This window comes from Lepus europaeus, chromosome 11 (assembly GCF_033115175.1).
Source record: "Lepus europaeus isolate LE1 chromosome 11, mLepTim1.pri, whole genome shotgun sequence".
NCBI lineage: Eukaryota > Metazoa > Chordata > Mammalia > Lagomorpha > Leporidae > Lepus > Lepus europaeus.
In genome coordinates this window covers 114810522-114835705 of record NC_084837.1, presented here as the reverse complement: position 1 = coordinate 114835705, position 25184 = coordinate 114810522, and the positions used below count along the sequence as shown (strand labels likewise).

Genomic DNA, 25184 nt, shown 5'->3' with positions numbered 1-25184 from the left:
TCCATGCGGCTATGCCACAGTGCTAGCACTTTAGAGAGCCCAGCACGAGGGAGGGACACGCACAGAGCACAGTGACCATATGCTAGTAGAAACAACATCAACCAGAGACGAGATTCATGAAATATAAGTTGTTTTTAATAGTTTTAGAAGCACACAGAATCTTGATTAAAAAAAATAAATATTAACAGACACGTTTATTCATGATCCTGGGGCTCTTACGAGGTCCAGCTCTTTCATGGCTGTGTTGATGAAAACATAACACACAATGATCTATTACGCACATGATCTGTTAGACATGGAGAAGCACATTCCAGTTGTAAAAGCAAATTCCTCCAAGGCTCAGGAGGAACAGAACTCATCTGCTGCTGCGGAAAGCACGGCAGAGCCAAGCGCTGGGCTGAGGCCCCCGGCTGCCGGCCTGTGTGCCACTGTGACACCCAGGAAGCCTGTCCTGCCCTGCGGCTCTGGCCCAGGCTGAGCAGGAGCCTGAGGGGTGTGCTCGGGTCTGTGCTCAGAACGCTGGGTTGGAGCCGTGACCCGAGGCAGGTGAGGAGGGGACACGCTCCCTGGGGAAGCAGCTGGGCTGGAAGTGCTCGAGGATGCTGCATAAGCCGGGGCTCTGGGCCTGGGGAGGGCTTTCCCCGCCACACACAACACAAACACCACAGGTCCAGTCCCCTTAGGGCTAGCTGCGTTTTGATGCAAACCTGAAGAGTCCCCGTGGGCTCGCCCCCAGGCTGGAATGTGTGCGGCACAGTTTCACCTGTTGTTTCTGTGGCTGTCTTCCCGTCAGGTCTAGAAGCTGTGACACCCTCAGTCCTGTCTTCCAAACCTCTTCCCTCCTGGAATTCTCCCCCGGCCGGGTCTCCTTCCTGAGAGCCCCCTGGAGGAACCTCCTAGGAGCGGGGGTGGACCTCCGAATAGAAGAGGCCTTCGGCTGAAATGGCGTCTCCCAGGCCCACGGTGCGGACGGGGTCTTTGCAGACCAGCACGGGCGTGAAGTGGAAGGACACCCCCTCCCTGTGCCACGCCACGATGGGCTCACGTGGGTTTAACACAATCCTGGAGCCTGCCTCCAAACGGGAAGTCACGAACTCTTGGGGCGCCCTCAAAGACACTCGACTGGCATCTATGGTTTCTGTGGCACAGGCCTGAGTTGCCGCCACGCGAGCTCCTGCGGCCACGGCCGCCAGCTGGTTGGCCCAGTGTCCGTCCACAGTTGCCAGGATGTGGTAGACCAGCGTGTGGAAGTGGATCCGGGTGAGGTCCGAGGCTCTGCTTTCACTCCTCCCATGTTCTTTCAAGATCCAGAAGAGGATGTCACTGACCATGCCCACATCAGGAACACCGTTCCAGGAAGAGAGGGATGAGTGAGGCCCAGAGGCCGACTGGCTGAGAAACAAGAGCTCCTGCTCATTCAGCCCAAGGGAGGCCACCGCGGGCAAGACCTGCTAACGGAGACAGCGACAGGTCTCTCTCCGGCGGGCACAGCTCCCGACTCCCTCCCGGGAAGGAGGCAGGCAGCCTTCTGTGCACAGGGCTCCTGGCCCCGGAGTCATGGCTTTGGCTGCTCCTCTAACCGTCTGCATCTCCAGGATTGGCCAGGTGGAGGGGCCGACACCTGCAATTCTGGCTGCAGCACCGGGTGCTGTGCTCTCTTGCACACACGGTGCAGCCTCATTAGTGGCCCCAAAACGTCAGCAGGTATTATGCCGCATAAGGGAGGAGACCCTGACCACAGCCAGCCAGGGTCACCCAGGTGCTGTGGACACAACAGCAAGAAGCAAGAGGGCCACAGTGTCTTGCTACAGCCACGCTGTATCAGCAGGGATGGGCCTGCTGCATTAACAATGCTGGGTGACAGAGGCACCCCACAGGGGCTGCCACCTTATGGAGAACCTCCCTGATGTCCTCCTGGGCGCTCTGGCCTCAGGACCAGAAGCCCACAGAGCAGGCGGAGGCTCCTGCAGGAGAGATGCAGTTCAGTCTGCAAGTCTGTGGGTCAGGTGCTCAGAACCCGGGACTGCCTCCGGCTGTGGCGTGGAGGCAGCTCTGCCAGGCACCAGGCTGCGGGCTTCCCAGCCTCGTCCTGACCACACCCCTCCCAGGAAGGGCACCTGCATAAAGTCAGCTCAGGGCTGAGTAGGGAGCCATAGAGAAAATTCAGAAACAGCTCATTTTCAAAAAGCCAAAAGATAAGAGCTGTATGTTAAAAAAGAAATACAAATAAAAACTTTCTGGAAAAACACCATGAACCCAAATGTAAACGGTGGTGGTGGTGGTGTGGTGAGGCAGCTCCTGGCTGGGGTGGATGCACCCTGGGGGTGCCGGCAGTGGGTGGGCTGGGGGGCTGTGCCTATGTGGGGCAGGGGTACAGGAACTCTACACTGGCTGCTCAGTGTTGTTCTGAGTCTGAACCAGCCCTACAAAGGAAAGACTATAAACATACTACACTGAAATGCCATTTTTTCCCTCAGGTTAAACTGATAGAAATGCAGATTTTTAATCCAATGCTGGTGGCTATGGTATGAGAAAACCAGCAGCCATACACACTGGTCATGGGAAGTCACGGCGTAGTTCTCATGTGGGCACCGTTAACCTCCGTTAGCCCTCATGCCTTTTTATTCTCCTACCCAGCACTTCTGCTTCTACGAACTTATGACACACATGCACCTGCTCAGAGGCAAAATGAAATGATGCAGTTATTGTGCACCACTGTACGTAACAGCAAAGGGGAGCACCACCATGTCCCCCAAGACAGGCACAGCCCACATCCACTGTAACCACGCGGCCGTGCAGAGACCGAAGGTGCTGCCCACATTATGTGACACAGAACAGACCTCCAAGGTACAGTCACCAGGAGCACAAAACAGGGCCCACAGTGTGCTCAGTGGGTCATGTGCTTACTTTGGGTAAAAAGGGGCTGAAACACCAAGGCAGTATTCCCACATCTCTTCACTCACACTCACAAGTAACCCTGGAGGGACACAGAGAAACCAAGCCAGGTGACTAAGAGTGGAACAAGTCGGGGAGGACCAGAAGGGAGACACTAGCTGCATCTTGCAGTTTCTGCAGTCACCAGGCTGCGGGACAGTGAGGCAGAAGGTTAAGTGGCTGCCTCAGCCCAGACGCTCAGGACTGGCACAACCGGCCCAGCAGCCGGGGTCTCCAGCGCCTGCAGCTGTGGCCTCCCTGGCTCGGTGCTGCTGCTGTCCAAAGCAGGAGCTGAGCGAGATGCCTGGTGGGCAGGAGGGGAAGCCCCCAGAGCTTCCTGAGTTTACCAGGAAGCAGCTGAGCTTGGCTTTCTACTGCAAACCGCTCACTGAGGGAGAGAGAGAGCCAGTTCCAGCAATTATGTGCCCTATGTCTACCTAGGAGCAGATCCTGGTCCAGAACACTCCTGGATCCTTAGTGCATTCCCGGGGACCTGGGTCTGAGTGACCGACACGCCAGCACACGGCCTGAGCGGGTCCTGCTGACAGGAGGTCAGGGCCAGAGGAGGGCCCCACGTGCTTACCTGATGCACGATACTGCTCATCAGCTCCCTGTTGGTCATACTGGCCAGCTCCAGGTGAACGGGAACCCCTGTGGGGATGTCAGAAATGGAGGTGACAACCTGCCAAGAGAAGAGGCAGTGCCGCCATCAGAGATGGAAGGAAGTCAGGCAAGAGGGAAGAAAACCCCTCCACCCAGTCGCCCTGTGTGCGTCCTGACAGCTACAAGCCCTGGCAGCACCTCCAAGCACACAGTGTGGCTGCTGAGGAACTGCCTCTGGGTGGCCTCAACGGCTGCCTGGGCGTGCAGGCTCTCTGCAGTGTAGGTCATGTGCAGTGAGATGGCACCGGTGACATGGGACACAGGACACACACCTGCACCACATTCAGGCGACACAGGAGGCAGAGGCTCAGGCCAGTGCTCCGAGCTGTCCCGTTCTAGTCTTGCTGCTGCCCAGACCCGAGGGGAACAAGAGACGCCTCACTGGAGGCGAGCCGCAGAGCCGGCAGCCAAGCTCTGTCCCGGGGAGGCCGGGACCTCGGACTGCCCTGCTGCAGAGGCCACGAGGGGTAGGAAGAAGCAGTCGCCGGCTGGGACCTGCGAGACTGGCCAGTGCCCTTACCTCCAAGAGCCTCCTCCTCTGCAGCTCCGTGCTCTGTCCCTCCATCATGTGCAGTCCCGAGAGGACCACCAGGTCGGGCTGGAACTCCTCCAGGCTAGACACAAACACCTCCAGCGCGTTCATGGCCCCGTTGGACAGGTCGTGGGAGAAGATGAACCGGTTGGCGTGGGGGGCTTTTAACTGGCCCCACTCCTCCCCTGGAAGAGCCAGTCAGCGCAATGGGAGACAGGAAGAGACCGGAGGTCTCCTGGAGCTGGGGGGACTCGCAGGTGCCTCACCGAGCCTGGGCTGAGCAGGGGCTTCTAGCTGAGGTGCCCCGGTTCCAGTGGACTAAGGTCAGCACTGTGTGGTGGTCAGTCAAGAAAGAAACCAGAAACCTAAGCCCAAACCCAAAACAGGCCTTTCCCAAGGTAACGAGCTCCCTGTGCGTTCCAGGAGAGCTGACCAGGGCTCCTATGTGCAGTCACAGGCACCTGACTCCCAGCTCCAGCACCAGGTGGGAGCTGTGCGCCCCCTTTCCAGACGGCGCCCAGCTCCTTTCATTTAGTGGGGGCCCGAGCAGGCTGAACTCCCAGCATCCAGGGTGACCGCACCTCCTCTGCCTGCTGCCCACAGGATACTGAACTGCGGGGGAAGAATGCCTGGTGGCCCCAGCCGCAGCACCAAGTGCCACCTTCTATCTCAAGGTGAAGCCTCCCTGACCTCTGCTGCCCCGAGCAGACATGGTCACCTCCCTCCCAGGACGACCGCTGGGCCCCATTCTAGGGCTTAGCTTCTGATTCTGCAATAGTATGTCCAAGGCCAAGGCCCTGCCGTCGCGCCCACTACTCCTGCTGCCTCACCTCGTGCCCAGCATATGGCCCTGGGCATGAGTGAACAAAGGACAAGTGGATCAGAGGACAACCTGACGACCTAAAAGCCCACCTCAATAAAAAATTGGGGGATGAACTCCAAGTCCAACCTTGTACAACAGTGAAATGCATTGCATTCATGCTCTCTGCAGAGCGTGGCAAGGAGCTGAGCTTCAACAGTGGCCCTGCTGGACACACAGCCAAGGGCACCCAGACTTCTTCCAGGAAGTGACAGAGGCAGAAATCAAAGAGCCTCTTAGGTGAGGACAAGGAGGGACGTGGTGAGCTGCTCAGGCCCCACGGGACACAGGGCTGGTGGAGGATGCGCCGGGTGGGCCCTCAGCCACTGGGGGAGCTAGAGCCCTTTCCCTCCCACAGTCCAGTGTCCACTTCTGCAAGCACGCTCTTCTTGCAATGCGCCACCCTGCCCTGCAGCCAGAGAGTCAGCAGAACTGCGGAGTGGCCCACGGGATGCCAGTCTGAAAAGGAGCTTCTCTGGGGAGGTTTGGTAGGACAGAAAAAATGCTGACAAATCCTCTCGGAATCTGCCGGTCCAGGCCCGAGGGAAGCTGGGGATGGAGTTCTGCTGAGAGAGCTGGCCCGAGGGCTGCTGCCTGCCCTCCCGGGGCCTAGGACAGAAAACTCAGTGCGGAACCTGGGGACCAAGCGTGGGGACAGTCTCCCTCAGAGGCCAGATGTGACAGAGTGCAGCTGTCAGCACCCACAGTCTGAAGACAGCTGGCTGTCACAGCAGCAAGCAGGACCCACACAGGTTCTGGCGTTCGCCGCAGGCACCAAGGGAAGGGGCGGCGAGGAGGGTCTGCAGCCACAGCAGCAGCGGCACCTGCGAGGCAGGCCCGGGGCTGCTGCAGAGCCTCTGGCCCGCAGTCCTGGTCACACTCATTAAAACTCACAACCCCATGGGAGACCAGGAGAAGCACCTGGCTCCTGCCATCGGAGCAGCGCGGTGCGCCGGCCGCAGCGCGCTACCGCGGCGGCCATTGGAGGGTGAACCAACGGCAAAAGGAGGACCTTTCTCTCTGTCTCTCTCTCTCACTGTCCACTCTGCCTGTCAAAAAAAAAAAAAACCTCACAACAACTGAACACACTCACCCCCATGCTCAGGCAGGAAACCCCAGGCCTCACACAGTGTGAACTGCCTGCCCCCACACCCCACCCCTGGGCCTCAGACCCTGCCCTTCCTCAATTCCTGATTCCACTAAGAACTCAGAGACCCAGACACAAGAAGCCACTCCTTTCTGTCCCTGAAGACGGGCAACCTTCCCAACAGGCACCACTCGGAATCTCTCAGGAACGTCACTGCTCCAGTCTCCGGCCTGGCACTCAGAAGCCTGGCCTAGAAGGAGTTAAGGTGCCAGCTGGTCTGTTAGGAGGCTTGGGTCTTTAACTTGAATTAGCGATATGTTGATTCAGAAGCTCAGGAACCTGCAAAAGACCCTGCAGACTCTCCCAGAACCCAGACTTCAGTCTGTGCAACACAAAAGCTGCTGGGGGTGGACTGGGAGGACTGGGCCTGGATTGGCACACGCCACACTGTCACACAATAGGAAATAGCACACGTGATGCAGAACACAAAACACCTTGCCTCACACCCCCAAGGAAAAATAAAATAAAACGCTGCGAAGTTTGCCGAGGCCTGGAGTCAAGCTGGAGCAGCTTGGGAAAGCAGCTGGAAGAGCCCAGGGCACAGCTGCTCGGGGCCGGGTGGGAGGCCACCTGCCCTGCTCTCTTCTCAGTAACAGGCTGAGTGTATGTTCCCGTGGTCTCACTTTCATTCGGGATGCCCATTTCCACTTGGGTCCAGAGCATGCCTGTTTGGAGGCCCGAGGGTTTGCTTGTGAGAGTCTGCAGTCGGTCTCAGCTTCGTGGGACCCAGTGGGCAGGAGGCCTTGGTGTGGCAAGCCCTGGGCAGGCTCACCGCAGTACTTACTGGTTCCCCGTACCTGCTTGATACTCTAAGATGAGGTGGAACTCATCCACTTCCTGCAGTGACTCTGGAGGGACAAACACATTGTCATCAAGAAGGTCATGCAGCTTGGGACCAACCGGACCACAGAGAAGGACCTGGGGACAAGCAACATGCAGGCTGTCAGGAGACCCGCTCCTCCCCCAGCCCTGCACAGCGGCCAGCAGGGACATCCAGCCACTTCCACCCGTCTGCAAATACAGTGGAGCTCATGTTGGCTCTGAACACTCTGAGAGGGAGGTATGTAGGAGAAGGGCTGTCACCAGAGCCGTTCCTCCAGAGAGGACGGCTACATCACACCCAGCAAGGAGGCTGCCCAAAGCCCAGGTTACCCGGTGTGCACTGCATGTCGAGCCCAAACCCTCCTGTGATAGATGTGGGCACAGCGCTTCTAAGAGATCCGTAAACGAGGCTGTAAGGGTGAGGTCCTGGTCCCCACTGCACACAGCAAGGAAAGGCCATGGGAGGGCACGGAGACACAGTAGCCACCCGAAGCCAGCAACAGACCCCTTACCACAAAGCAAACCTGTGGGAGCCTTGACCTGGCACTTCCCACCCTCCAGAACTGGGTGGAAATAGTGTGCTTGCTGCCTATGGGATTTTGACAGCAGCCCGAGCAAAAGAAGGCATGCCCACATCCACGCTCGCTCCTCTCACTCACACCCTGTGCAGGCAGCACACGTGGGGTATTTACCCAAAGTCACCGGGTGAAAACACTGTTCACGGTTTACACAGTGCAGAAAAAGCTCTGACGGCACCCAGTGCGCAGCCAGTGGTGGCTGGACCTGGGAGGTCAAACGCCTGGCGGCCTTCACCGTGTGGGGAGCAGGGCAGGGCGGCCTCCCACACAAGGTCTGGAGACAAAGTTTCCTGGGGGGGGGGGGGGGGGCAGTGCTCAGCAACTTTCTCAAAACATGTGCTTCACAACAACCCGGACATGCTCAGGCTACTCCTTCTAGAAGCCATTTCACATCTCTGCTGCTTCTGCCACTCAAGGTCGCGCTAACAGACACAAACCACCAAAACGAGGGCTTGGAGCAGGGTTCAGAGGCAAAGCCTCAGAGACCACAGACTCCGAGACTGAACGTGCCCTACGCCGAAACTTGGGAAAGAGGCACTCTTGTGTATCCAACGAGGAAACCTCAAAGTCTCGCCCCTACACTCCATGTCCTTTGTCTAATTCTTGGCTACAACTTTATTTCAAAGACAATAAAGGTCAGAATTAGCCTCTCACTTAAAGCAACAACAAAATACAGACAAAATACATGAAACAACAGTTTTCAAAGCACTCAGATGGGGTGGGCATGCAGCCTAGTAGTTAAAACGCTGGTATAGACAACTGTGTCCCACATGGAATGCCAGGGTTGACATCTGACTCCAAGCTTCCTGCCAACACAGACCCAGGGATGATGGCTCAAGTAATTAGGTTCCTGGCTTGGTCTGACCCAGCTCTGGACACTGCAGGCATATGGGGAGTTAACGGTGGATGGGAGCTCTCTCAGTCTGTCGCTTTTCAAGGAAGGAAGGAAAGGAGGGAGGGAGACCAAACTACTTAGACAATCAGGCAACAAGGGACAGTGGTCCCTAAGAGACAGAGAGAAACCCAGTGACCCCACAGATGTCCAGCTGCCGGCCACGAAGGCGTTTCCAGACACACCAAAGCTGAGTCGGTCCGCGGCAGACCTGAGCCATAGGAAATGAAACAGGAAGTCCTTCAAGCAGAATGAGAGCACTACCAGGTACAGCTACGGAGTCAAACAATGAAATGAGAGCAGCAGAAGTAGTAACTCTGGATAAACACATGATTACTTTTCTTATATCTGAGTTCTTTAAAAGATAATGGGGCTGGCGCTGTGGTGTAAAAGGTTAAGTCTCCACCTGCAGTGCCAGCATTATATATGGGTGCTGGTTTGAATCCTGGCTATTCCACTTCTGATCCAACTTCCTGCTAACGCACCTGAGAGAGCAGTGGAAGATGACCCCCAACTGCTTGGGCTCCTGCACCCATGGGGGGGACCTGAAAGAAGCTCCTGGCTTTGGCCTGGTCCATTCCTGGCACTGCAGCCATTTGAGAAGTGAACCAGCGGATAAAAGATCTCTCTCTCACCTTCTCTCTGTAACTCTATCTTTCATGTTAAATGCCAATGGTCTAAGAACCTCAACCAAAGGCAGAAACTGTTAAAGTGGCTTGAAAAGAAAGCTCCAAGGGCTGGTGCTACAGCATAGTGGGTTAAGCCACTGTCTGCTGCACTGGCATCCATGTGGAGACTGGTTCGAGTCCTGGCTGCTCCACTTCTGATCCAGCTCTCTGCTATGGCCTGGGAAAGCAGCGGAAGATGGCCCAAGTGCTTGGGCCCCTGCACCCACTGGAAGACCAGGAAGTAGCTCCTGGCTCCCAGCTTTGGATCAGCCCAGCTCTGGCCATTGTGGTCATTTGTGGAGTGAACCAGCGGATGGAAAACTTTTCTCTCTCTTTGTGTAACTTTGCTTTTCAAATAAATAAATAATTCTATATTAAAAAAAGAAAGCTACGGGGCTGGTGCCGTGGCTCACTTGGTTAATCCTCTGCCTGCAGCACCACCATCCCATATGGGCGCCGGGTTCTAGTCCCGGTTGCTCCTCTTCCAGTCCAGCTCTCTGCTATGGCCCGGGAGGGCAGTGGAGGATGGCCCAAGTGCTTGGGCCCCTGCATCCGCATGGGAGACCAGGAGAAGCACCTGGCTCCTGGCTTCGGATCGGCACAGCGCCAGCCACAGCAGCCATTTGCGTAGTAAACCAATGGAAGGAAGACCTTTCTCTCTGTCTCTAACTGTGTCAAATAAATAAATAAAAAAATTTTTTAAAGCTACAAATACATGATAGCTACAGGAAATATAAAGATGTAAATAGATTAAAAGCACAAGATAGAAAAAGAAATCCTATGCTGATATCTATCAAAATAATTTTGGAATGACTATTTTAATCAAAAATATTTCACAGAATTTTTTTTAAAGGATTTATTTATTTGAAAGTAAAAATTACAGAGAGAGGAGAGGCAGAGAGAAGTCTTCCATCCGATGGTTCACTCCCCAATTGGCCGCAATGGCTGGAACTGCACCAATCCGAAGCCAGGAGCTTCTTTTGGGTCTCCCACATGGGTGCAGGGGCCCAAGGACTTGGGCCATCTTCTACTGCTCTCCCTGGCCATAGCAGAGAGCTGGATCGGAAGTGGAGCAGCCGGGTCTCGAACCGGCGCCCATATGGGATGGTGGTGCTTCAGGCCAGATTGTTAACCCCCTGAGCTACAGCACCGCCCCCTCATAGAAGACTGTATCTCTAGTACTGACTGTGGGGTTAATTCACAAGGGACATGGAACAATCCTGAATTTTCATGCACCGAGTTAACTGAGCTTCACATACACGAAGCGGTGTGTTTAGAACTGCAGGGTAAACAGCCAGAAGTCTACAACTATGAATGGAGCTGTCAACACGCTCCTCTCAGTGACTGATGGGTCACACAGACACGGAGAAGACCTGGACAGCACCATCGACCTACCTGACCTGACACTCACACACTAGTCCTCTCAGAAAGACCCGCACAGAGGTAATCCCGAAAAGTTTTCCAGTGCACACAGAACTTCAAAAACATCACATCTAGGCCATAAAAAAGGTCAACACAGTTCACAGGTGTCAGGTCTCAGTGCATTTGCTTTTTTTAAAGATTTATTGATTTTCTACTTAAGAGTCAGAATTACACAGAGAGAGAGAGAGAGAGAGAGAGAGAGAGAGGAGGGGGAGGGAGGGAGGGAGGGAGGGAGAGAGAGAGAGAGAGGTCTTCTATCCGATGGCCCACTCCCCAATTGGCTGCAATGGCGGAACTGCACCGATCTGAAGCCAGGAGCCAGGAGCCTCTTCCAGGTCTCCCACGCGGGCGCAGGGGCCCAGTGAATTGGGCCATCCCTCACTGCTATCCCAGGCCATAGCAGAGAGCTGGACTGGAAGTGGAGCAGCCAGGACTAGAACTGGTGCTCACATGGGATGCCGGTGCCCCAGGCCAGGGCGTCAACCCGCCGTGCCACAGCGCAGGCCCTAGAAAGTGCATTTTCTAACCATATGGAATTAAAACAGAATCAGTAACAGAAAGATATCTGGAAAAATCTCCAAGTAGACATAAACTAACACACCTCTAGTCCATAAATGGGCTGTTAAATTATGTATCTCAAGAAATTAAGAGACATAAGACAGTGTTTTGACCTGGATGAAAATAAAAGACAAATGTCTCAGGGCCAGTGTTGTGGCACAGCAGGTTAAGCTGTTGCTTGTGCCACTGTTTTCCTGGTTCAAGTCCTGGCTGCTCTACTTAGATCTGCTAATGCACCTGGGAAGGCAGCAGAGGATGGCCCAAGTGCTTGGGTTCCTGCCACCCACATGGGAGACCCGGATGGAGTTTCCAGAAGTTTTTTTTTTTAAAGATTTACCCATTTATTACTTGAAAGGCAGAGATACAGAGAGGCAGAGGCAGAGAGAGAGAGAACACACGGTTACTCTGGGTCTTCCACGTGGGTACAGGGGCCCAAGGACCTGGGCCATCTTCTACTACTTTCCCAGGCCATAGCAGAGAGCTAGATAGGAGGTGGAGCATCTGAGACTTGAACCAGTGCCCATAAGGGATGCTGGCAGTGGCTTTATCCACTGCGCCACAGTGCTGGCCCTCCCCAGAGGCTTTTGCCTGGTCTCAGCCATTGCAGCTATGTGGGGAGTGAACCAGCAACGGAAAATTAGTACTCTGCCTTTCAAACTAATCTTTAAAAAAAAAATCAAAATCTGCTGGGTGCAGATAAAGGAGGATTTAAGAGGCAAACTCACAACATCAAACACCTACATTTGATAAAGGAACCATCTCAAATCAGTGACTTTATCTTAGTCAAACCCAATGTGAGCAAAAACCAGTGAGACAGAAAAATCAATGAAACCCAAAACTGTTTAAATTCAAAAAGCAATAAAACTGATAAACCTTTGCCAAACTGCTCATGAATGGAAAAGAGAATACACAAATGACTAGCATCATCATCAAGAGGAACAAAACCACAATAGGTTCTCCAGATCTTAAGGGGCTAAGGGAATACTGTGGTTGACTTTATGCAAACTAATACAACAATTTATAAGAAATGGATGAAGCCCCTGAAAGATTTCAAAAATCTGAATTTCAACTCTAGATCTAGAAGGTGTTACTGGTGAATACCAGAAACATGTAAGGCAGAATACCAATTCTGCACACTCTTCAGAAACGGAGATAAGGAAACATCTTCCAACTCATCCTGTAGGCAGCACAGCCAGACATTTTAGCAAATTGAATCCGGTAATACTCCATGTAAATTAACACATCAGAACCATGTCAGGTTTATCCCAGGGATGCGAGGTTGTTCTGACACTCAGAAATCAATGCAAAATGGAAGACAAAAAGCCACGCAGTCATCTGAGCAGACGGAGAAGCGCACCCGACCAAACCCAACACCCACTCCCAGTTCCTGGCCAGATCCCACTGGCTGTCTGTAAAGGCCTGCTGCTCTCCCGCAGTTTGGCTTCACCCCAGCAAGTCTGCCTTCGCTCTCCCCCAGGGCCCGTTTCTGAGATGGAGCTCAGCACAGCTATAACAGTCTGGGCTCCAGAGCTAGGCTGCTTAGGGTCAACTTCCAGCTCTCCCATTACTAGGTGTGGCCTAATTTCCCATGTGAGAAATGTGGTATTGTAATAAAGGGGTCTCCCCCACAGGGCACTCTGAGGATCAGGGGAGTTCACGCACAGCCATTGTGCCCAGAACGGAGCTTGGCTCAAAGTTAGAACCCTGTGAGTGCTCACTGTGAGAGGACCTCTGGAAAACACCTTGTTCTCTTTTTTCCTACACCCCCACTTTTTACTACAAATAAAAAAAGCTAATTAATGTCCAGCTGCAATGGCACTCGCCCTACAGCAAAGACTCGTGTGTTCTCCACAAGGCTGGGTGCTGTGTTTGCTGTATCCACCACCAGACATGCAGCTCCTGAAACGGTGCCTGCTACCCAAAAGCTCAAGAATATGTGCTTCTAGGTGCTGGCATCCCATCTGGACTTGAACCCAACGTTTGAACGGTTGCTCTACTTTCAATCCAGCTCTCTGCTATGGCCTGGGAAAGCAGCAGAAAATGACCCAAGTCCTTGGGCCCCTGCACCCGTGTGGGAGACCCAGAAGCTCCTGGCTCCTGACTTCGGATTGGCTCAGCTCCAGCCATTGTAACCACTGTGGGAGTGAACCACAGATGGAAGACCTCTCTGTCTCTCCTTCTCTCTCGGTAACTACCTCTCAAATAAATAAAATCTTTCTAAAAAATGTCCTTTTAAAAATTTAAAATTGTTGGGCCCGGTGCCGTGGCGCAGTAGGTTAATCTTCTGCCTATGTCACCTACATCCCATATGGGTGCCAGTTCTAGTCCCAGCTGCTCCTCTTCCAATCCAGCTATGGCCTGGGAAAGCAGCAGAAGATGACCCAAATGTTTGGACCCCTGCACCCACATGGGAGACCGGAAAGAAGCTCCTGGCTCCTGGCTTTGGATCTGCACAGCTCTAGCCATTGCGGCCATCTGGGGAGTGAACCAACGGAAAAAAGACCTTTCTCACTGTCTCTCCCTCTCAGTGTCTGTAACTCTACCTTTCAAATAAATAAATAAATCTTTTTTAAAAAAATTAAAATTTTTGATTAACAGGTAATACTTGCGCACTTCCAACACATTCAAACAACTAAACCAACCAAGGCAAAGCCAGGCAGCGAGGCTTTCATCTCTTCACCTTGCCCTGTTTTTTTTTTTTTTTTAAAGGCAGAGTTACAGAGAAAGGAGGAGAGACAGAGATATCTTCCAACCGCTGTTTCCATTCCCCAAATGGCTACAACAGCCAGGCAGAAGCCTGGAGCTTTTCCCACGTCTCCCATGTGGGTGCAGAGGCCCAAGCACTTGGGCTATCCTCCACTGTGTTCCCAAGTGCATTAGCAAGGAGCTGGATCAGAAGTGGAGTAGCCTGGACTCTAACCAGCGCCCAAGTGGGGTGCTGGTGCTGCAGGGGGAGGCTAACCTGCTACACCACAGCGCTGGTCCCCTCACCCCTGTTCTTCGTGCAGCGTACCACGTACCAGAAAAGCGCAGTCCCCACCAAGCCCCGCAGCACAGAGCCTGCCACTCTGTCTGACTGGGCCTTGGTCCCTGTTATCAATACTTAGTTCTTAGTCTCTGGCAGGTCTCACAGGACGTCCTGGCCCAGGCTGCAAGGCCTTCAACACGTTAACCTGAGCCCAGCACCGCCTGGCATTTGGGTCCTGCTCCAGCACGCCCCAGCACACCGCACTCCTGGCCTCTGTGGACCTGTCTCATCTTTGAGGTCCTAAGACTGTCTTCGGATGGAGCGACAGAGACCCCTTTCTCTCCTCGGGCTCCTTCCTCAGGAGGCCTCCCAATCCGACCGGCCCCAGCCTGGCCTGTCCAGACCACGAGCACTGCCGTCCCCTCCTAGTTCTCCAGGGCACTGTCCTCCCAGGGCCGGCACTGCGCCTCAGCACGGGCAGGGCTGCCTCTCGGGGACCCGAGGGCCTGCCTGTCTCCCAAGAGCTCTGGCTCCACCCTCTCTTCTACCATGACATGGAAAGACGTCCGAGGTCAGCCCTGGGTCTTGAGAGTTAAGTACTACCTGTGAGGAGAATGACCACCAACCACGGCACTTTCCACTCCAGCATCTCCGGAGAGCTGGACTTCTCACTGAAGTGGGAAAGTTCTAGATGGAACGCACACCCCTCTCCTGGTGCGCGCTGTCTGCCGTGAATCTCCGAGCTGCACGCTGTCCGCGTTACTGAGGTCGGCTCTGCTTCTGGCTGCATCCCTGACCAACCAGAGGGCTCGTCACGGTTCCTGCTGGGCCACGGGCAACCACAACCACTGTGCACGCGCCTCATTCCCCACGCGTGCTGTGGCCACGGCAGTGTCAGCAGACAGATCCGCCTCCCCTCCTGGCCCCTCTACTCCAAGCCCGCCTCATCTGACTGCTCAGGGGCAGTGACCTCCCGCTGGCCTCTCCCTCGGACCTGCCCTGCTCACAGCACAAGAAGCTGCTTCATTTCCTACGTGACCTGAACGGCTTCACACTCACACACGCTCTCCCACGGGCTCCGAGCTAGTGGCTTTCCTTCTTCCGGACTCTGGATCAGGCTCGGCGTCATCGCTAACTGCGTTTTCTCTCCTCGCTTGCGTAACCCCAGGCTCAGGTTCTGATCCCAGGGCCCAGATCAGAGCCCTGGCTCCAAGAGTCACCAGCTGTTACCTCACTAAGCCGCCCGCCGGCCCGGCAGAGCGAGCAGGGCAGGAGGGCACGGCAGTGGCACCCACGGCCCTGCCGGGCTGCTGCAAGCATCAGACGCTGCACGCACGCCCTGTGGTCCCTGCACCTCATGCCTAACGCTGCACTGCTGCCACACGGGCCACCAGGGTCTGACACACAGCAGGCGACACAGACGGAATTGACACCCACCCACGCACTCTGACTCCCGAAAGTGCTGCAGCACTAGTGAAAGCGCAGGTGTTCACCTGGGGGTTTGTCCTACCTTTAAATCTGTGTTGGCTGCAAATTTCTGTCCAATTAGAGCGGCATTCCCTCCGACGTAGTGCTGCAGGACAGAGCACAGCTATCAGCACTTTGAGTTTGCAGCTCAGTTCCCCCAGGGATGTGCTGTGTGACTTTGCAACAGGGGACAGAGAGGAGGAACAGAGGAGGAACCAGGCAGGGTTAGGACACTGCCCGCACGGCAGACTGAGCCCGACTCCGAGCCGCCAGGCAGACACACAACACGGGAAGTGTGGCTGGAGCTTGTGCTCCACACCGTGGTCCTTCCAGGACGGGATGTGGTGGCCACCAGAGGCCACTCCACAGACGCTAGGCTGAGCTGAAACCTGACTCCGAGGGGAGGCCCCCGCGTCTCCGGCCCTTCCCTTCCCCCACCACTGTTCCCTGCCCTAGGACCCTCCCTCCTCACAGCAGGTAAATCCTGGTCCAGTCTCAAGAATCAGCTACAGTGTGATCCATTTCCCTTTTCCCGCAACTGCCTGATGGGACAGGACCAGAGACCCCTTCCCTGGCCTGAAACCTCAGCAGGCCCCCGACACTGCCTCACCTGTACGGCCTCTGCTGCGGGGGTGCACGGGAGCCCCTCCCGCTCAGAACCGCTGGCCGCCACATCTTGAGGAAGGAAGATGTGCCGGCAGACGGCCTCCCTGGAGCAAATCCAGCAGGGAGCGGTGCTGCCGGAGGACAGTGCTGTCCCTCCACCCCGCCCTCCCAGAGGACAGTGCTGTCCCTCCACCCCGCCCTCCCAGAGGACAGTGCTGTCCCTCCACCCCGCCCTCCCAGAGGACAGTGCTGGCCCTCCACCCCGCCCTCCCAGAGGACAGTGCTGTCCCTCCACCCCGCCCTCCCAGAGGACAGTGCTGGCCCTCCACCCCGCCCTCCCAGAGGACAGTGCTGTCCCTCCACCCCGCCCTCCCAGAGGACAGTGCTGTCCCTCCACCCCGCCCTCCCAGAGGACAGTGCTGGCCCTCCACCCTGCCCTCCCAGAGGACAGTGCTGTCCCTCCACCCCGCCCTCCCAGAGGACAGTGCTGTCCCTCCCACCCAGCCCTCTCAGCTGGAGGGCAGCTGACCCGAGGCGGGCCCTGCAGGCTGCCACAGGCGGATCCCTGAGCCTTGGGAAGTGGCCAACAGGAGAGAAGGCTGCCGCTCTAGTTCCAAAGCTGAGACAACTTGCTCAATGGCCTGGCCCTGAGCCCACGCAGAGGCACAGACCAAGCCACCACCTGGACACTGGACACCCCGCCCCTCCCCAAGTCTGTGCACTGACACTAACAGCTTTCCAGAGCTACGTGCACAGATGTCTGTGATATGCAAACCCAAATCTGGCCTTTTAACTCACTGGCTTAACTGCTGGCTTAGAATACTGTCTGCTTCACCAGGACAGCCAGAAGTCACCCCAGAATCCAGGACAGTGCACAAGACGCTGCAGACACCAGTTACTGTCACCAGTGCCCTTGCCCTGAGGTTTAAGGCAGTTCAAGAGGCACCAAACTCAAGTGCATGCCTGGTAGCGACTAGCTCTGTGGGTTCACAGCATGACAGAATAGCAGGGACCATCATGCCCTTCAGCAGAATTCTTCTCACCATGCAACAAAAGGCAGGATGGAAGCAGGACCCAAGCTCGCTGCACGGACCTGACTGGAAACAGCGGAAGGTCAGACACTGCTGTAGGACAGGGCAGACCCTGCAGAACTGGCTCCCAGTGCTTCAGGAACCACACCAGAAAGACCCCCAACCCCCGCACCTGCCCGGGAGTCAACAGACCTGGGCTGCCGGGAGCGCCGAGGCCACCCGGGCGATGTCCTGAAAGGCCTCCTTGTCGCTGAAGAAGCGCTCGGCAGCCGCTCCCCTCCCCATGAAGTGCACGAAGGCTTCTTCCAGATCATTCCGTGAATGCAGGACAGCGTGATCTCTGCCAGGCCCGGGGCTCAGACCAAGTGCCTGCAGGAGCCGCACCCCCGAGAGCACCACATCGACGCATGCGTTGACCCTGGAAGGGAGGGGATCGAGATCAGTGACAGCAGCCGGGGCACGGGGTGCTCCCTCATCTGACAGCAGGAAGACGCCGCAGAGAACCGTGCCCAAGTGCAAAGTCAACAGCACACGGGCAAGGAGACCTGTGTCTGGGTGGAGGCACGGGGGTCAGGACGCCAGGCAAACCTCGCACCGCTCACAGTGAGGAGACAGGCGCTCAGCATCGCAGCGCGAGGCTGTGGGACAAAGGCATGTGAACGTGTCATCTATGAAACGGCAGTAACCCCGGCATTTAACTCAGAGCTGCTGGGCAAACAGCTAGCAGTGCGCTGAGGAGCAGGCCTGTGCAGTACGCTTCGGTCTGAAGCTGAGCAGCAGAAACCTCCCGTGGAAACACAGTGAGGACGGCGGGCAGTCACACCCGAGAGACCGCCGCTCCCAGCGGAAGCCTGCGCACGAGCAGGGCAGGCCGTGTGCCAGGACGCAGGCCCTCCCGCCCAGTGTTCCCAGGACCGACTGCGGACTGCAGCGGCTGGGAGAGCTGATGCCCCGATACCTGGTGGCTGCACGGAGCCAGCAGAGGACGCGGGGGTCCAGCGTGTACAGCCAGTGCCCACGTGCACGAGGTTCTGGCTTCCTGCACCTACCGTCACCCCTCCTTTACAGCGCAGGGCCCCCAGTCACAGGACACGGCCGGGGCCTTCCTGCCTCTGCCTGTGGGGGACGCCATCCTCACGGTGGGGACAGCACACAGGCAGCCCCAGCTCTGAGAAGAGCCAATGAATGTGTGCATGTATGTGTAAGTGTATGTGTGTGAAACCAGAGAATCAATGAATGAATGAAGTGAGAGAAAGGGAAGGAAATGGATGAACGAATGAGTGTTGTGCAAGCTCCTAAGTCAATTCCCCAAACGACAGTCTTCTACTCTGTGTACATGCAAACCAGCAGAAATTACGTCCAGAAGCAAACAGGCTGCAGCCACTGCTCAAAGCCACCCTTCCCGTTCCCACCAGTCACTCGGCAAAGCCCCGGCGCCGCTCCCCGGCTTTCCTGAGCCCCACCACACACCGACACACAAGGCCCTTCCAGTCTGGCCCGGCCCCTCTGCTGCAGCACAGCCACCTGCTGTTCCCGTCTCCACCCCTGTGTCTGGTCCTCGCCAGGTGGGCTCGCGCCCCTCTGTTCCCATCTCCACCCCTGTGTCTGGCCCTCGCCCCTCTGCCTGGACAAGTCTTTCTCCCTGGCTGTGCCCACCCTGTCTCCACCCCTGTGTCTGGTCCTCGCCAGGTGGGCTCGCGCCCCTCTGTTCCCGTCTCCACCCCTGTGTCTGGCCCTCGCCCCTCTGCCTGGACAAGTCTTTCTCCCTGGCTGTGCCCATGCCGCCCCTCCCCAGGGCTCCTTACCAAGGCGGCACTGTTAAGCCTCCCACGGAGGGATGTCCTGTGTCCCCTCCCCTAAAACCAGGGCGACCTGCGCCTCTGCTGGAAGTGACCCTGTGAGGGACACCCTGTCCTGCCCCACCCGTGTGCTGTCAGAAAAGCACGGACACGGAGAAGCCACCATCCCCGCCCTGCGCAGGCCACAGGCCAGGCTGCCTGGGAGCCCCGGGAAGTCCCAGATCCACCAAAGACAGCAGGTGCTAGGCTTCACTCTGACGTCTGTGCGCACAGCCGGCTCTGAGCCCCTGGGGGAGTCAGGACCCTCCTCGGGAGAGCGGGTCGCCCTGCTCATCCCACTCGCTCAGCGAAGCTTCCACACCTGTCGCGGACCGGGCCGTGTCACAAGCACACCCCCCATTTGCACGGGAGAGCGCCGCCCCCCCCCCCCGTGACTGCGTGTGGACCGCGGCCTTGAGGAATCAGGGTTAACGGAGCCCACGAGGTGCGCCCTGCCCCGCAGGGATGGAGACACCGGGACGACGCCGGGAGCCAGCCCCGCCGGCACCGGGCCGCGCGCTCTCAGCCTCAGACCCGAGAAGGCCTTCCTGCTGTCAGACAGCGGCCCGAGCTGACCACCGTTCCCTGCGGGTGAGGCCGGCACGGGCCCGACAGGAGCCGGGGGCTGACGCCAACCTCGGGCAGCGAGGGAGAGGCCGAGACGGCTGACGGGGCCGCACGTGGGCCGCGGAGACGCGAAGGCAGACGCCGCAGGGCGCCCCCGCGAGCGCGTCCACGCCGGCGGCCGCTCGGTGGGGCCGCGCCCACACCCAGGCTTCGCGCGGCGCCTGCGGGGCGGAGCAGGAGTCCAGTCCGGGAGAGACGGGGGCCGCCCGGGACAGGCGCCCCGACACCGGGCGGAGAGGACGGGCGGGGGGCGTCAGACGGAGCCGGCAGCCAGGGCCCAGCCGCTGAGGGCGCCGCGCGGACGGGGGAGCCCGCGGCGGGCCGAGCGGGCGGGCAGGGGCCACCGACGCCGAGCGCAGCCCGCGGAGTCCCGCGGCGCCCACGGCCCTCAGGCCCGACGCCCCTCGCCAGGAGGACGCCCGGAAACCGCACCCCACGCCGCCGGGGCCGGCCCCCGAGCGCCCGCGCCCCCTCAGGGAGGCCCCGCGCCCCGGCACTCACCCCACGGCCACGCGGCGCCAGCGCCGGGCCGGCTGCACGATGAGCGCGTCCCAGGCGGCCGCCAGCCGGCTCTCGGGGGAGGCGGGTCCCAGGGCCGCCGGCGCCGGGCCCAGTCGCAGCGAGCTCCAGAGCGAGCGCAGCGCCGACCCCGGCAGCTCGGGCTCCAGCAGGAAGACGCAGCCGACCGCCAGCGCCAGAAAGCCCGCGTACGCGGAGCCGCGCCACAGCGCCATGGGTACCGCCACGTTCCGGGCTCCCGCCTCTTCCGGGCTCCGCACGCGCCGACGTCGACGCGCGTGTTACGTCACACCAGCGCGCCAGGCACCCACCGGAAAGGGGCGGGGCCGTGGGCGGGGCGCCGAAGTGGGCGGGGCGCCACGGGCCACCTCTCAGGCCGAGCCAAGGCGCTGGTTGTGGGCGGGGCGCCGCAGGCCGATTCTGGCCGCTGGTTGTGGGCGGGGCGCCTAGTGGGCGGGGCGCCGCGGGCCGAGTCTCGGCGCTGGTTGTGGGCGGGGCGCCTCAGGCCAGTCTGGGCGCTGGCGTGGGCGGGGCGCCGAGTGGGCGGGGCGCCGCGGGCCGCCTCTCAGGCCGCGTCCGTCGCTCCGGGAGGTGTCCGGCTCCGTCCCGGTCCTGGCCGTGGCCCGCGCCCTGGTTCCCGGCCCACCTCCGCCCCTGTCTAGGGGCGTCCCTCGCAGGAGACGGGGCCGCCTGGGGAAGCCGACCGGGACCGAGACCCGGGACCGAGCGTCTCCACTGGAATTCGCTCCGAGTCGGGGCCTCAAGTCGGCTGGTTGGGGCTGAAGGTCCCCAGGGGCGGCCCCGGGAGCTGGGAGGCCGGGCCGGGCCTGGGACGAGGCTGCTCCCGGGGCGGTAGAGGGGCGGCCGCCTTCCCGCGCTCGGCGCCTGCTTCCCTCCGTCCTGGGCCGGCCAGGACGTGGACCGCGTCACTCCTGCTTGAACAGGACGGAGTTTACTCCTGATGTGCAGGTCCGGGTGCAGGCGCGTTGTAGGCTGCAGCGGGAGCTCCGGTCCCTGTGGCCGTCAGGGGAGCCGCCCCGGGCCTCCCGCCCTCACCTGCTCACCCGACCCGTGGTCAGCGGTCAGCCTGGGTCTGCACTGTGGGGTGCAGGCGCGTTGTAGGCTGCAGCGGGAGCTCCGGTCCCTGTGGCCGTCAGGGGAGCCGCCCTGGGCCTCCCGCCCTCACCTGCTCACCCGACCCGTGGTCAGCGGTCAGCCTGGGTCTGCACTGTGGGGTGCAGGCGCGTTGTAGGCTGCAGCGGGAGCTCCGGTCCCTGTGGCCGTCAGGGGAGCCGCCCCGGGCCTCCCGCCCTCACCCGACCCGTGGTCAGCGGTCAGCCTGGGTCTGCACTGTGGGCCGCGCAGCCAGGTGGGAGCCAAAGCCCGGCTGGGCTCCAAGCAGGTGGTGGTGCAGCCTGGGGCGGCCTCTGGTCGGCACTCACCCCGCACCCCTTCCTCACAGCCAGAACTCCAGGCCCTGGACACAGCTCTTCAATGGTTGCAGGTGCTGATGGCCTGTCTGTGCCCTCTGGGATGCAACCCCCATGTTTTTCCAAAGTTGTTTTCCTGTTAGGTTTCTGGGGGCTATTTGTGAAGTGTCCCAGAGTGGACAGCGGAGGTCCCACTGCCTGGGCGGGACAGGAAAGGGCCGTCTGGGTCTCAAAGCACCCCTGCCCCAACCTGCCTCCAGGCATGGTCTTTGCTATCGCTTCTCTCTCCTCGGGCCTAACGAGAGGAGAAAGCAGTTTGGTTCCGGAAAATTCAGAGGCAAACAGCATCAAGGAGGCAGCAGAGTCCTGTCGGCACCCAGCTATCCCACGAAAGCTGGTCAACAGCTGCCCGCTGTGTGGTCTGGAAGGCTCGGGGCAGAAGTCCAGGTGGGACCAATGGGCCTCTAGAGAGCTGGGCTGGGCAGCTCATCCCGCGGCTCCAGCTCACCGGTGCTGCTCTCTGACGCAGGGCCACAGCCCGCATCAGCCACATCCAGAGGCCATGCACGGCACTGGAGGTTGTGGACAGCTCCAAGGAGACAGCCACAGGGCCCCAGGACATGCAGAGTGGTCACAGCCCGGGCAGCCAGCCGTCCTCCTCCCCGAGCTGCCCCCCGGAGAGAGGTCAGGGAGCTGACAGGATGAGAAGGCCAGCAGCCCGGCCTCACAGAGCAAACGAGTCAGGGCAGGAGGGACCACGCCACATCCCTCCCCCAGACAAAGGGGCCACTCTCAAGGATGGACATGCGGCGGCCCCTCCCGCACGGGCCCTGCTGCTGTCCTCATTCTCTTGCCAGTCCTACTGAATTGCCGTCCATCCCAACGACCTTGTTTAACCCTAGTTATCTTTCTAAAGACCCCGATCTCCAAATCGTCACACTCTGAAGTACAGGGATTACTCGATCATTCTTGCCCAAGGTACATTAGGAAAAAAAAAAAAGATCCAAGTCATGGCCAGCATTGTGGCACAGTGGCTTAGGCTGCCACCTATAAGAGCACCGGTTCACATCCTGGCTGCTCCACTTCCTATCCAGCTTCCTGCTCATGCACCTGGGAAAGCAGCAGGTGATGGCCCAAGTACTTGTGCTCTTACCACCTACATGAAAGACCCTCACGGAGTTCCTGGCTCCTGGCTTTGGCCTGGCCCAACCCTGGCTGTTGCAGCCATGCAAGGAGTAAACCAGTGGATGGAAGCGCTCCCTTGCTCTCTGTCTCTCCCCCCTCTGTAACTCTGCCTTTCAAATAAATAAAGATTTTATTTATCTATTTTTAAAGATTTATTTATTTGAAAGATGGAGTTACACAGAGAGGGACAGACAGAGAGGTCTTCCATCCGCTGGTTCACTCCCCAGATGGCTGGAATGGCTGGAGCTGCGCTGATCCGAAGCCAGGAGCCAGGAGCCAGGAGCTTCCTCTGGGTCTCCCATGTGAGTGAAGGGGCCCAAGGACTTGGGCCATCTTCTACTGCTTCTCCCAGCAGAGAGCTGGATTGGAAGAGTAGCAGCCGGGACTAGAACCAGCACCCATATGGGATGCTGGTACTTCAGGCCAGGGCGTTAACCCGCTGTGCCACAGCGCTGGCCCCTTATTTATCTATTTTCTCTGTTTGTTTGAAAGCGTTGCACAGAGGAAAGGTGCGACAAGGAGCTCTTCCATCTGCTGGTTCACTCCCCAGGGCTGGGCCAGGCCAAAGGCAGGAGCCAGAAGCTTCATTCAGGTCTTCCACATGGTGGCAGAGGCCCAAACACGTGGGCCATCCTCTGCTGCTTTCCCAGGCCATTAGCAGGGAGCTGGGTCATAAGCAGAGCAGCTGGGACGTGAACCGTCATGCATGCGGGATGCAACGTTGCAGGCCGCAGCTTCACCAGCTATGCCACACACCAGCCTCCGATAAATAAATCTTTTTCAAAGGAAGGTGTAAGCCTGCTCCTCCCTGTGCCCACGTCTCTTAGAAGCCTCCTGTCAAGCAGAGGAGTCTGAGTCTGCACCCCTCGAGTCTGGGCTGCTGTGCCCCCAGAAGGAGGCAGAGTGACTGGGTTCTGCTTCCTCTCTCAGGACCTGCGCGGCCTCACTGACAAGTGGACCACAGCCTGCTCTTGATGACGAGAGACACACGGCCCAGTTCCTCCGGCCTCACGCCCAGCCGGCCACTGCCACAGGGTCAGAGCACCTGCGACCAGACTGCTGACTGACAAGATCACGTCTCCAGAGCTATTTCCTGTTTAGGGCTTATCGCTTTTCATCGAGTACTTACTTCGCTCGTTGTGATCTCATCCCGGGTGAAATGAGCTCCCCCAAGATGGGGCCTTGGGCTGAGCTGGGGCTTGGCACCGATACATAATTGTTGAACAAAGGCACGGCGGCCCCCACCCCACAGCAAGCTCATAGCACAGATCTCACAGGTGACAGCCAGGGCTGGAGAAAGGCGAGGTTGGCGTGGGGCCCCAGGGGCTGAGGCTTGAACCTTGGGTTCCCAAATGCCCGCCACCTGTCTTATTTTTAAATTCGGTGGCAGGCAGCAGGCAGCTGCTCTCCTGCATTTCCCAGACCCAGGCCACGCTGCCCTGGCTGGGCACCTGACATCCCAGGTGGCAGCCCTCAGGGTCCCCGGCCCTCAGTGGCAGGGGCAGGGCCTGCAGGTCCCCAGCCTGCTGAGGGAGCAGGCGCTCGGCCTCCAACCACACTGTCCCCATGTGTGCCTACTTGTTTTTAAAAATGAGTTACTCCTGGGCCGGCGCCGTGGCACAGCAGGTTAAAGCCCTGGCTTGAAGCGCCAGCATCCCATATTGGTGCCAGTTCGAGTCCTGGCTGCTTCACTTCCAATCCAGCTCTCTGCTATGGCCTGGGAAAGCAGTAGAAGATGGCCCAAGTCCTTGGGTCCCTGTGCCCACGTGGGAGACCTGGAAGAAGCTCCTGGCTTCGGATCGGCGCAGCTCCAGCCGTTGCGGTCATCTGGGGGAGTGAACCAGCGGATGGAAGACCTCTCTCTCTGTCTCTACCTCTCTCTGTAACTCTTTCAAATAAATAAAATAAATCTTTAAAAAAAAAGGTACTCCTAATAAGGTAATTCTGAATCTTTCTTTAATGAGGTATTGCAGTTGATTGCAAACAGACTTCTTTAAGCGAGTCAGCCTTCACGCTGAAACCAAAGAAATATTTCTTAGTTTTTGGCAACACTCACTGCTTAGAACAACAGAGGGTAATTTTAATGTACCATGGGTAGCACTTCATTGGGAAAACAGTCTGATAAATAGATTCTGTATTCACACCAAAACCCACCTCTCTTTGGAGTTATAAAAAGCTAATTTCCCCAAAGACCGAAGATTAAAAAGTCACTGGCGGATTTTCTCAGGAAATCAAATTAAAAACATACGGCTCTGCTTCTCAGCAAATTCCACTTGGCTGGGGCTGACGCGTGGTTTCCAGCGTCGGCTCGGGCCTGGGCCAGTCGGGGAACCTGGTCCTTGGTGACAGCTTCGCTACCGCAGCATCCACCAGCCCGGCACCCTCGCATCCTCCCACACGGCGAACCCGGGTGGAGGAGACAAACTCCGCTACCTCCC

General features: G+C 58.0%; 1 protein-coding gene across 2 annotated transcripts; it reads right to left on the bottom strand.

Annotated features, from left to right (window-relative positions):
• Positions 1–113: 113 nt before the first annotated feature.
• ADPGK (ADP dependent glucokinase) lies at positions 114–20372 on the bottom strand. Of its 2 annotated transcripts, none has more exons than XM_062206499.1 (7): positions 20114–20372; positions 17340–17565; positions 15554–15616; positions 6933–7053; positions 4118–4314; positions 3518–3616; positions 114–1451 (listed from the first exon to the last, which is right to left on the bottom strand). In XM_062206499.1, exons 1-7 carry the CDS (start codon positions 20344–20346, stop codon positions 897–899), a joined length of 1494 nt encoding a protein of 497 aa, XP_062062483.1. In that variant the 5' UTR covers positions 20347–20372; the 3' UTR covers positions 114–896. The 2 variants fall into 2 exon arrangements, with proteins under 2 accessions (XP_062062483.1, XP_062062484.1); XM_062206500.1 differs by having other exon boundaries at positions 114–1448.
• Between the last annotated feature and the right edge of the window lie 4812 nt (positions 20373–25184).